The following is a 12,773-nucleotide window of genomic DNA, read 5'->3' as shown; positions in this document are numbered from 1 at the left end:
CAATGTAGAAGACGAATCCAAACTATCCCATGTCACTGTGCTTCAAAACCGGACGCTTTGAGGTGAGTCACCCCATCACAAGGAGCAGGTTAAACACAGGGTGCGGGGTGGCAGGCAAAGACCCAGTGACAAGGCTCTTTGCCACAAGCAGCTCACCACCTAGTCCAGGGTTCCTAGCTTGGACTCACCCTGGAGCTTTTAAAACCTTTCCGATCCTTGGCCCCACCCTGATGAACTCAGAATTTTTAGTTCACAATCTGAAAAATTCTAAAAAGCTCCAAAGGACATTCTAGTGGGCAGCCAAGAAGAACCACTGATCTAGGTTTTTTCAGAAGTTATTTAAAAATTTGCAAATCATAAAAATTTCAACAAAGCATGAAAATTATAGCCCATTTTGGTCCAGTCTGGGGAGCAGACCTAAAGGAAAGGATTATAATTCAACTTCATAAACAACCCACAATTTAGAATATTCTCTGACCTGCCTTGGACCCACAATTCACTACAGAAACAAAGTCAGTCTTCTTTGCTTCAAGGCAGGAAGTAACCTGCCTTGGACCCACAATTCACTACAGAAACAAAGTCAGTCTTCTTTGCTGATGGGCTCCACAGTCTCGCGGTGCCAAACTTAAAACATTACCATGTTTGAAATTATTTGTGTCACAAGTAAACCCTTTTTTTCTTCCTCTTGAAGATTCCTGTTTCTTTCTTTGTCTTTTCCTATGGCCCGCACCCGCAGCATATGGAGGTTCCCAGGCTAGGAGTCTAGTCGGAGCTGTAGCTGCAGGCCTACACCACAGCTCACAGCAACGCCGGATCCTTAACCCACTGAGCAAGGCCAGGGAACAAACCTGCAACCTCATGGTTCCTAGTCAGATTTGTTAACCACTGCACCACGACAGGAACTCCTCCTGTTACTTTCTTAATGATTCGTTCATTTTTTTTTTTTTTTAAGTCCCATTCTGGGTGTTGGCTGGGTTCGAGTCCCAGCCTATGGGTTCAAGTCCCAGTGTGAGTTGTGTGGCTTCACCTTAATGATTCATTCTTGATGCTTTAGGAAAAAATTCATTACAGCCCAAACAAGGACCGGGTTTATTTTCTGTAATCTTAACACACCTGGTGAAACGTCAGCCTTATAGCCATAAATCAGCACAGAAAAAAATCAACACTGGAGAGCCTTTTTTTTTTTTTAATGAAAAAAACCTCTCATAGTTTAATAGCAAATTCACAGAACAATGATCGTATGTTTCCTTTTCTGCCCATGTCACTCGTTAAATTACTCTCATCATTTATACACAGGGAAAAGTGGACACAATTTAAAATCTTTCTGATAAATATATCGCCACACTGCATCCGGCCTGGATAACGCTCTTCAGAACGGTGTATCCTGGAGCCTGTTAAAAACAACAATGATTAGCAAACAGGAGAAACACATCCTCTGTTCACATTCAGCTGTAAACGTACAGGATGTCATGGCAGGGTTGGGACTTCTCTGGATAAGTACTAACATCTAAGAAACGATGTTAAAGAAAAATAAACTACTTGAAAGAAAAAAGGAAACCTATTCAAAAGACTGGAATGCCTCAGCTGCAGCCAAAACATGTGAACCACCCACTTTCTCACCGGAAAGGGGGAAAGTGCTGGGAAAAGGATGAGGAAGAGAGAAATAAGATTCCTGGTCGGGAGCGAGGCATTTGCTTGCTTTCTGTCAAGCAGGATGTTGGTTCTCTTTTTTGGACCATAATTTTTAAATCTATCTTTCTGGAAACAGAAAACTGCCCATCCCTCAACCTTCCAGACAAGACGCCACCTCGAGCAAACAGGGAAAGTGGGTCCCCACCAGCTCTGCGCCGTGTTCCAGGCCTATGTCATGGTGCTCAAGCTCTTCATCCCGAAACTTCCTTATCACCTGGTTTAATACAAAGAAATGGGAGCAAGTCAGCCTTCTAACTCCCTGCTGCTGTGACTTACTCTAGAGGCTAAAGCCTCAAGTTACGTCCAGAACACAGGTAGGCAAACTTTTCCTACAAAGGGCCAGAGTCAGTAACGCAAGCTTTTGGGGCTGGAAGGGCCCTGTCACAACTCAAGTCTGCCACCGCAGAGGGGACAGCAGTCACGGACAGGGAGACAAATGAGTGCAGCTGTGTTCCCACAAAACCTTATTTACAGCAACCGGTGGTTAACCAGTGGCCACAGTTTACAAACCCCCGACTTAGGCTTTTAAAAACAATTAAACAGTTTCCGTATTTCCTGTAGAAAATTTCTGAGGCTCTTCACTCATTTATGCAATTATTATTCTGAAAACATTCACTTATTTCATCTGAAGTGTTTGTGCTCACAGCATCTGCTCAGAATCCATCAATGATCTAGAATTGGAGAGAATACAGGTCTGGGCTCAGGAAGACACGGGGTCTCGGTCCCAGCTCTGCCGCGGCAGGTGACAGGGCACAGGGCTTCAGCTGCCTTGGTTTGCCTGCCTGCCCTGGACTGCAAAGGCAGCCCCAGCCCCTGAGGGTCTATCTTGTTCCTCTTCCCAAACTGCCCATCTGCCCTTCTCCCGCACCAGCCCCCTCCAGGGCACCGTCAAATACCTGAAGCAGCTCCTCGTATTTGGCAGGATCCTCCTCCATCAGCCTTCGAATCTGGTTGTTGTAGTGGTGCGCTATGGACTCTTCCACAGCCACGGTGCAGGCCATGGCGCCCTCCTTCCCCAGCAGGGCAGTTCCTGCACCTGGAAGTGTCAGATCCAGACAGTAAAGCCTGGGACTGACACCAGTGGGGATGGAGATCAGGTCAGGTCAAGGTCTGTCACCTTGGCACCGTGGGCTCTGGGGCTGGAGAATTCCTTGTTGTGGGGGGATGTCCTGAACACTGGAGGATGCTTAGCATCCCTGGCACCCACCTACTAGGTGCCCGTGGCATCCATCCCCAGTTGTGACAACCGAAAATGTCTTAGATGTGGCAAAGGTCCTCAGGAGCAACTTGCCACCCTTGAAAGCCATGGTTTTAGGAGGTACCAGGTCATGGTGTTAAAAAAAAAAAAAAAAAAAACCCACCCTGAATCACACAGTAAGGATGGTTTTTTTTTTCTCTTTTTTGTTTGTTTAATTTCTGGACCACACCCATGGCATGAGGAAGTTCCCAGGCCAAGGACTGAACCTGCACCACAGCAGTGACAATGCCAGATCCTGAACCTGCTGAGCCACAAGGGGACTCCTGTTCCTTTCTTTCAATGCTCTAACCTTCTGATTACGGCAGGAGTGAGTTTTCACTTGGGGTGAGTGTGTCTTTGATTCTTCTATGCCACTGACTCTCCCTTTTTAAGAGCGAGCAGATCTCAGATTTGGAACCGTCACCAGGGAACATCATTTGCTGCAACTCTGAGCTTTTCTCCCCACTGCTGTGTTTATTTTCACTGCAACCAACTTAGAAAAGTACTGATTTTAAGATGCTGTCTTAAATAAAGCTAAGCAAAATAAGGCCAATTTAACTTTAGAAAAATATAAAGTAAATTGAAAAAGGTTGAAAAGAACTGTAGAAGTGGTTATTTAACGATTCAATCCTCCCAGATCCCTAAGCTCCCAGAAGCTCTTCTGGACAGACGCGTACCCAGTGCAAATCCCACCACGTTCCAAAAGGGCATCAGAACAGTCGGCCGCACCCTGAAGGCAACCATCAACTCATTGAACTTTTTTAAGTGGTCCTTTTCTTGATCCCACATTTTCTGTAAGAAACATAAAGACATGTAAGCAGTCCCAGGAGGAAGCAAAAAGGAAAAAATGATGAGAACTGCTACTTCTCCCCTCCCCTGATATCATCGAAGAAAAAAATGTAAACATCAGACTATGGAGAAGAGTGACAGCAAACCAAGGGAACTGCCTGTCATCTCAATTCCAGAGAAGCAGCCCTGAACCACGGTTCTGGCAGAGGCTCCTGCGATCCATAACACACTTCTTCGAAAATAAGGGTCTATGGTCGTGAGAAATGAGATGTTTAGTCCATTTCAAAACTAAGAGGACAGGATATTACCTTTTCTCTTTTTTTAATTTCTTTTAATTTTTGTCTTTTTAGGGCCACATCCCCAACATGGAGGTTCCCAGGCTAGGGGTCGAATTGGAGCTGTAGCCGCCAGCCTAGACCACAGCCACAGCAATGCCAGATCCGAGCTGTGTCTGCGACGTACACCACAGCTCAGAGCAATGCTGGATCCTTAACCCACTGAACAAGGCTAGGGATCGAACCCGTGTCCTCATGGATACTAGTCAGATTTGTTTCCACTGAGCCAGGAAGGAAAGTCCAGAATATTACCTTTTATGTACTTTCTTTTCAGCAGCCAGAAACCTAAGTATCATTTACATCAAAGACAAAGGGGAGAATGGCGGTCAGAGACTGCATTTACAGAGCCCATCCTGTAGTTAGGTGCTGTCAAATAGCTTTATGTACGGAATCCATCTACACAGTGGCCTTGGAAAGGACAAACTATCATTACCCCCATTATACAGATGAGGAAAGTGAGGCACGGAGATGTTAAGTAACTTGCCCAAGCACTTGGAGCGGGCAATTTAACTTGTGCTGAGCGTCTATTACATGCCAGGTGTGGTATTAGTTGCTCGACGCCAGTTCTTTTTTTTTTTTTTTTTTGGTCTTTTTAGGGCCACACTATGGCATATGGAGGTTCCCAGGCTAGGAGTTGAATGGGAGCTACAGCCTACACCACAGCCACACCACAGCCACAGCCACACCAGATCTGAGCCTTGTCTGCAACATATAGAACAGCTCACGGCAACACTGGATCCTTAACCCACTGAGTGAGGCCAGGGATCGAACCTGCGTCCTCATGGATGCTAGTCAGATTCGTTTCCCCTGAGCCCCGACGAGAACTCCACCAGTTCATTTACTCTTCATCAAAACCCAATGAGCTGTTAGCAGCTCATTTTGCAGACACAGAAATGGAGACCCAGAGAAGTCACGTGACCCCCCCAAGATCACACAGGTAGGAGGTGGGAGAGAGCCGTCAAGTGAACCCTGGTCCGTGTGACTAGTAAGCCCAGGCCCGTCCACCTGCCTCTCAGTATAAAGTATAAAACATTTCCACTGGGCTCCAAAAGGGGCGGGACCATAACCTTTTAGCGACTGGTGCTTTCACCTAATGCAATGACCCTCAACCCTTTTTTACTGCCCCCCCAATGAAATTTTAATACTGCAGATATACTAAATGTCTGGCGGTGCTTTATAAATAAAAATAACAGGTTTTTTACTCCTTCACCCCCACCTCCATAACCGATTTTTGCTCTCTTGGGGACAACAGTACCTCCCTTGAGAAGGCATGACCCAGTGTGACATGTTAAGGACAGAGATAAAGAAATGCGCACCTGAATGGCCGGCCCGATGCTTGTCCGGCCCAGGACGGCCATCTGCCCAGCATAGATGCGGTTTGCTCCATATTCACCTGCGTGATCCACCCGGATTATTCGATCCACAGCTGCCCAATTGATATTGTCTAAGGTCATTCCTGAACTCCAAAATCTGGCACTGATTCTTCTTCCATAGGCTGCAATGCAAGTGTTTGTTCCCTATTACTCTCAGGTAAACTCCAGATGGATTCTTTCACAGACTGTGGTGTATTAACATAACTTGAAAACAATTAGAAACTTTTTTTTTGGTCTTTTGAGGGCCACACCCGTGGAACATGGAGGTTCCCAGGTTAGGGGTCTAATCGGAGCTCCAGCTGCTGGCCTACACCACAGCCACAGCAACGCCGGATCCTTAACCCACTGAGCGAGGCCAGGGATTGAACCCACATCCTCATGGTTCCTAGTCGGATTAGTTTCTGCTGCGCCACGATGGGAACTCCAGAAACTTCAATTACTTTCAAATGGCAGTGCATGTTAAATGTGGGGATTTTTTGGCCCCACCCATGCCCAAGGCATGCAGAAATTCCTGAGCTAGGGATGGCATCCACACTACAGCAGTCAGCAGTGACAACATGGATCCTTGAACCACTAGGCCACTTGGGAACGCCTTAAATGTTTTGCAATAACTTGGATAAAAGATACATATAATCCAAAGGTGTAAAGTAGAACATGAAAGCCCCCTTCTCATCTCCAACCCTCTGAAGTTACCATTACTGGACATTTTGTTATACATCCTCTCAGATGTGCATCTTTGATTTTTTTGGCCCTCATACAGATTACACATTCAAAAAATTATTTCTGTTCTATAGAGTCCTAGGATTGCTGTATCAGTGGATATGCATTTATTAAAATGTCCACCAAAACTCTAATCCAAAAAGATACATGTGGGAGTCCCCATCATGGCTCAGCGGTAATGAAGCCAACTAGTAACCATGAAGATGTGGGTTCGATCCCTGGCCTTGCTCAGTGGGTTAAGGATCCGGTGGTACTCGTGAGCTGCAGTGCAGGTTGCAGACGCAGCTCACATCTGGCATTGCTGTGGATGTGGTGTAGGCCAGCAGCTGCAGCCCCAATTACACCCCTAGCCTGGGAAGTTCCATATACCACAGGTGTGGCCCTAAAAAGACAAAATATATACATACATATATATAAACATACACACATACATGCACATACACCTCTATGTTCATAGCAGCACTATTTTCAACAGCCAAGACATGGAAAAAAACACAATGTCCATTGCCAGAGGAATGGATAAAGATGTAGTACATATATACAATGGAATATTACTCAGCCATAAAAAGTGAAATAATGCCATTTGCAGCAACATGAATGGATTTAGAGATTATCATGTAAGTGAAGTCAGAAAGAGAGGCCGATCATATGCTTGCACTTACATAATCTAAAATGTGACACAAATGAACTTATTTCAGAAACAGACTCACAGACAGAAAACAAACCTATAGTTACCAAAGGGGAAAGGGGCTGGGGGAGGGATAAATTGGAAGTTTGGGATTAACATATACACTCTAGTATATATAAGACAGATAACCAATGATAACCTACTGTATAGCACAGGGAACGATATTCAATATTTTGTAATAACCTATAAGGGAAAAGAATCTGAAATATAGATACATGTATAAGATATAGTTGGTTTACAGCATTGCTGTACACCGGAAACTAACACAACGCTGTAAACCAACTAAACTTCCAATTTTAAAAATTTCAAATTAAAAAAAAACAGAAAATACATATCCTATCTCTAACACAGACCTTAGACAATTTGGAATTGCCATTTCTTACATATAAAATTAGGACCAATCAGGTTATTTTCTTTTTAAGGGAAAACACAATAATAAAACCTTTCTTACTGAGTTATCATGGAGACAAAATGAGATACAGGAAGCAAAGTAGCTTTATAAATGAAAAAGAATCACATTATAAATCAATACTTTTAAAAATGGAAAAAAAGAAGAAGAATTCTGTCACTGGCTCAACAATAGAGCATTACAATTCATGTTCAACAATCCTCTGGGTTTTGCCTGCACTCACACACTTAAAAATAAAACTGAGGCTCACTGCTAGAAGCTCTCAAATGCATCATTTTATATTCGTGTTTTCCCAAAATGTGAAACACATACCAACGATGGAGACTTCAAATGGTTTATGGGACGATCTTAAGTGGCTATGCACATGCATTAAATAACACTCATGTTATTTAGTTATTCTCTTCCAATCCTTTTGCTTTCATCAACGAGGCTGTAAAGGTGACATAACTTGAACACTTCCTAACGCTTGCTAACCTCCCATTCTTACCAGAAAGACAGGTTCAAGCCTTGGTAGGCAACAGCATCTAATACAACAACTGTGTTGAGCGTATTTATTTTTTTACAGGTACTTTACTTGGGACGTGCGATCCTGGTTCTCCGCTTACCGTAAAGATAGGGTTTCCGTGAAATTATTTAATTTAGAAACAGAACACGGTTTAATTTTTTAAAAAGTAATAAAAAATACAAGTGGTATTGCGATAATGCAAACATCCTGAAGGTGGTAGACGAATGACTTAACTTCCAGAAAACGACCTCACAATGTTGAGGCCGCTGGGACGAAATGAGGAGAGGAGCCAGGATCCAAGCCCAAGTCTCTCTCGATGCTCCACCAATTTCGTGCTTCTCAAAATATGCAAATGCATACGAACCATTCGAAGGGCTAGTTAAAATACAGACATGGCGACTCAGTAGGTCAGGCGAGGGACCTGAGAATCCGCATTTCTAGCAAGCTCCCTTGGGGAGCTGGGAAGAAGCCGACGCTGCGGATTATGGGAATACACCCACCCATGGGACGCTAAACTTTCAAGGTCGCCAACTTTGCTCAGCCTGGAACGCCGACCACACCTGCAGTGACGTCAGAGAACAGGTGTGCAATTAGGTCATTCCCCGACCCGCTAACCCGGAACCGGCACCACAGGGCGTCACATCAGAAAACCACCCTCTTCCCGCCCAGCGGGCCGGCGACACATTACAAGCCTAGCCCTGCTTTTCCGCTCGCGCTCCGTCGCAGTCCCGTGACGTATAAACGTCTCCGCCGTGACCTCTCCGACCCAAACCTCAGGAGAAAATTTCATTGCTCGCCAGCCCAGCGCGGGGCAGCCATCGCTCTCACACTTTACCTGAAAGGGGCCGCGGGGCCCCCGTGCGCGGAAGCCACAAGCAGCGAGCCGCCACTGCCCCGGCGTAGCTCATGGCCCCGCAACAGGGCACCCACTCCTTGAATAGAGTGAACCCAACTTGCCCTCGGCACTGACTGATGACGCACAGCTGGCGTAAGGCAGAAGCGGCCCGCCTCTGCGTAGGTGGAAACGCCCCTAAGTGCCAGCTTCCACTCGATTGGTTTGGAGTGTCAAATGGGAAGATCCTATTGGATCTGACCATTATCAATCACTCAGGAGCCCGGTGAAGGGTTGCCATGGAGATGAGAACGCTAAATTGTTCTTTAGAAGATAGCGACAGGATTACTATCTTACCTCCGTTCCTGGGAAAGAGGACCGTGAGGGAATTATTTACTGGCATAGCCATCATATTTTATGCTTTACCAGCATAGGAGACTTTTCTCTATTTGTAGCCTTTATCCACTTCCAGAAATTACATTCTGGAATTCAGTTCACTGCATGGTATCTCCAGGTATTTTGGGGGTTGACAGACGATTTTAAATTTCTTCTTAGCCCTTTTCTCTATTTTTTAAATTCTCTACAAAGAACATTATTAATATTATTATATCCACTTTACTGTTAGTGTGAACGTATTGATGCAAATTGGTTTCTTGACGAGAGGGCTGGGGAGGTGAGATTTAGCAACGTATTTCTTAATTTTTTTTTTCTTTTGGCCGCCACACAGTATATTGGCACTCCCAGGCCAGCGATCAGATCCGGGTGGCAGTGGCAACCTTTGCTGCAGCTGTGGTAATGCCACGTCCTTTAACCCACTATGCCAGGCTGAGGATCGAACCTGAGTCCTGGCACTGCAGATGTCAATACCGTTGAGCCACAGCAGGAACTCCACGTATTTCACACTTCTAAAAGTATATTCACCAGTTCCCTGGTGGTCTAGTTGTTGGGACTCCTGGCTCTCACCACTGCCGCCCAGGATTCAACTCCTGCTCTGGAACTAAAATCAAAACTATATCCGGTCTGTTAATGTAGACTCATCAATTGTAACAAACGGTAGCACTCTGGGGGAATGTGGCAGCAGAGGGTATATAGGAAATCTACTTTCCTCACTTTTGCTGTGAACCTAAAACTGCTGTAAGAAAATAAACTCCTAAGAAAAAATTTTGGTGGACATTTTAATAAATGCATATCCACTGATACAGCAATCCTACTTCTAGGACTCTATAGAACAGAAATAATTTTTTGAATGTGTAATCTGTATGAGGGCCAAAAAAATCAAAGATGCACATCTGGAAGGATGTATAACAAAATGTCCAGTAATGGTAACTTCAGAGGGTTGGAGGTGAGAAGGGGGCTTTCATGTTCTACTTTACACCTTTGGATTATATGTATCTTTTATCCAAGTTACTGCAAAACATTTAAGGCGTTCCCAAGTGGCCTAGTGGTTCAAGGATCCATGTTGTCACTGCTGACTGCTGTAGTGTGGATGCCATCCCTAGCTCAGGAATTTCTGCATGCCTTGGGCATGGGTGGGGCCAAAAAATCCCCACATTTAACATACACTGCCGTTGTAAAGTAATTGAAGTTGCTAATTGTTTTCAAATTAATACAGTGCAGGAATTTAATAGTTTATGATCAACTCTTATATAACTTTTTATTATTTTATTTGTCTCTCTAGGGCCACACCCTTGGCATATAGAAGTTCCCAGGTGGGGGGTCAAATTGGAGCTATAGTTGCCACCCTACACCACAGCCACAGCAACTCGGGATCCAAGCCACGACTGCGGCCGACACCACAGCTCGAGGCAAGGCCAGACCCTTAATCCACTGAGCGAGTCCAGGGATCAAACCTGCATCCTCACGGATGGTAGTCAGATTGGTTACCACTGAGCCATGACGGAACTCCTATATAAGTTTTTAAACCCAAATATCTGGTGAAGGTGAGGATGAAATAACATTCTCATGTAAAGCTCCTGAGTGTAAATCTGGCTCTCAAAAACCTTAAAATATTCTAAACCTTGGCTACATAATCCCATTTCAGGTCTGTAAAAGAAAAAAAAAATGGAAAAAAAATGTTGACGAAGACTTATGGATGTTGGAGTTATTTATTATCAGGAATATTTGGAAACAAAATATCAAGCAGCAAGGGAATGTTCAAAAAAATTGTGATCCATCTGCATGATATTATATTATGTAGCCCATTGAAGTACTTATAAAGAACTTTGGATAGGAGTTCCCGTCATGGCTCAGTGGTTAGTGAATCTGACTGGCATCCATGAGGACTCAGGTGTGATCCCTGGCCTCGCTCAGTGGTTAAGGATCTGGCATTGCCTTGAGCTGTGGTGTAGGTCGCAGACACAGCTCAGATCCCACGCTGCAGTAGCTGTGGCTGTGGCTGTGGCTGTGGCTGGCAGTTATAGCTCCGATTTGACCTCCAGCCTGGGAACCTCCATATGCCAAGAGTGTGGCCCTAAAAACCAAAAAACAAAAACAAAAACAAAAAACAAACAAAAAAAAACTTTGGGTAAAATAAGAAAACATTCATGAAAAAGAAATGAGAATATCAATTTTTTTCTTTCTTTTCTTTTCATTCTTCCTCCCTTTCTCTGTACTTTCTACCTTAAAAGGAATTTTGCCAAGATTACCAGTGGCTTTCCAAAAATGCTGCGATTTTTTTTCTCTATAGCTTTCAGTGTTCTCTGTATTTTCTATAATAAACAAGCAGTTTTGCAATGAGAAAACATTTCACAAAAAGCTTATTATTTCCTAATTCGGTCCTCAAAAATAAAAGTAATCTCTGTATTACTGTTATTTTTTGTTTTTTGTCTTTCTAGGGCTGCACCTGCCGGCATATGGAGGTTCCCAGGCTAGGGGTCTAATCGGAGCTGTAGCTGCCAGCCTACACCACAGCCACAGCAACGCCAGATCCGAGCCACGTCTTCGACCTACACCACAGCTCACAGCAACGCCGGATCCTCAACCCACTGAGCGAGGCCAGGGATCGAACCCGAAACCTCATGGTTCCTACTTGGATTCATTTTCCACTGCACCACGATGGGAACTCCCAGTATTATTTTTTGAATTTAAAGAGAAGGGTACTTTATCTCACAAAAGTGAAGATACCTGTACAAAATTACACAATTAGGCAAGTAACTGAGCCATTCCATGTCCCATTCATCGGAAGAAAATAAACCAAATGAAATTTAGTAATAAAGCCATACCCTATATAAAGAAGATATATTCAGAAACTGTCTTCCTAGGGATCAGATCTTGCAGTGCCACTCCAGAAAAATTAACTACTTTTGTAGACTCAAAAAAAAAAAAAAGCACAATCTAAAATTTGAGAGTTAAGTTTTATTGGGGCAAATGAAGACTATAGCCCAGGAGGCAAATAGCTCTGAAATATGGCTCTAAAGAGGTAGGGGGAATGTCAGTATACATGGAATTTTGGTGTCAGGGGAGGTACATGAATCCAAGCACACATTTTTAACAGAAGGTTACTACTAGTCACAAGGAGCAGATGTCACCATGAAGGATTTTAGTACTTTTCTAGATGAGATGCAAAAATTGGGCTCATACAATCTCCTGAAAATATCTAACTACCTGAAGACCTGTCCTGCCAGTTTTCCCAGAGCACAGAGTGCCTCCCTCCTGCTCTCCACCCTGAGCTCTTTCAAGGGGTGTTGAGGGTTGGCAGCTGCAGCTCTCATGATTCAAGCCAGCAGAGCTAGCTGGCCAGTGCCAATCTCAAGTTCACACTTTCTTCTCCAATACTTATGCCAGTGTGTATTTTGCAATCAGATACGCAGCTGCAGGAATTTATTTTGCTCACTTAAGAGTTAATGCAAACTAAAGACTTGCCTAAATGGAGTCTTCTCTTTGCTGGGATGAGAATATTTTCTGTGGCTGCAAGAAAGTGCAAGGTAGGAGTTCCCGCCATGGCTCAGCAGTTATAAACCCTACTAGTATCCAGGAGGACTGGGCTTTGATCTCTGGCCTTGCTCAGTTGGGTTAAAGATCCAGCATTGCCTTGAGCTGTGGTATGGGTCACAGATGTGGCTCTGATCTGGCGTTGTTGTGGCTGTGGTGTAGGCTGGCAGCTACAGCTCCGATTTGACCCTTAGCCTGGAAACTTCCATATGCTGCCCTAAAAAGACACAGGAAAAAAAAAAAAAAAAGCAAGGTTGCCTTGA

The 12,773-nt window shown here is 44.3% G+C and overlaps 1 protein-coding gene across 7 annotated transcripts; it reads right to left on the bottom strand.

Annotated features, from left to right (window-relative positions):
* Positions 1-1,161: 1,161 nt before the first annotated feature.
* On the bottom strand, positions 1,162-8,743 carry COQ7 (coenzyme Q7, hydroxylase). Of its 7 annotated transcripts, none has more exons than XM_047780399.1 (6): positions 8,584-8,743; positions 5,370-5,548; positions 3,607-3,721; positions 2,589-2,728; positions 1,808-1,906; positions 1,162-1,391 (listed from the first exon to the last, which is right to left on the bottom strand). In XM_047780399.1, the coding sequence occupies exons 1-6, from the start codon at positions 8,654-8,656 to the stop codon at positions 1,314-1,316; spliced, it is 684 nt and encodes a 227-aa protein (XP_047636355.1). In that variant the 5' UTR covers positions 8,657-8,743; the 3' UTR covers positions 1,162-1,313. The 7 variants fall into 7 exon arrangements, with proteins under 7 accessions (XP_047636355.1, XP_047636357.1, XP_047636360.1 ...); XM_047780401.1 differs by having other exon boundaries at positions 1,838-1,906; XM_047780404.1 differs by lacking the exon at positions 8,584-8,743 and adding an exon at positions 8,309-8,483.
* Positions 8,744-12,773: the final 4,030 nt, after the last annotated feature.

The sequence above is a fragment of the Phacochoerus africanus genome, chromosome 5 (assembly GCF_016906955.1).
Source record: "Phacochoerus africanus isolate WHEZ1 chromosome 5, ROS_Pafr_v1, whole genome shotgun sequence".
Lineage (NCBI taxonomy): Eukaryota > Metazoa > Chordata > Mammalia > Artiodactyla > Suidae > Phacochoerus > Phacochoerus africanus.
This window is presented reverse-complemented; position numbering and strand designations above follow the sequence as displayed.

What these genes read in the sequence shown, in the direction of transcription:
- COQ7 (XM_047780399.1), bottom strand. Translation starts at nt 8,656, where the DNA reads ATGAGCTACGCCGGGGCAGTGGCGGCTCGCTGCTTGTGGCTTCCGCGC. An exon ending in GCATCGGGCCGGCCATTCAG is followed by an intron (nt 3,722 to 5,369) that starts GTGCGCATTTCT and finishes TGTTTCTTACAG; the next exon opens with AAAATGTGGGATCAAGAAAA. An exon ending in ACTTTCCCTGTTTGCTCGAG is followed by an intron (nt 1,392 to 1,807) that starts GTGGCGTCTTGT and finishes TGTTTTTAACAG; the next exon opens with GCTCCAGGATACACCGTTCT.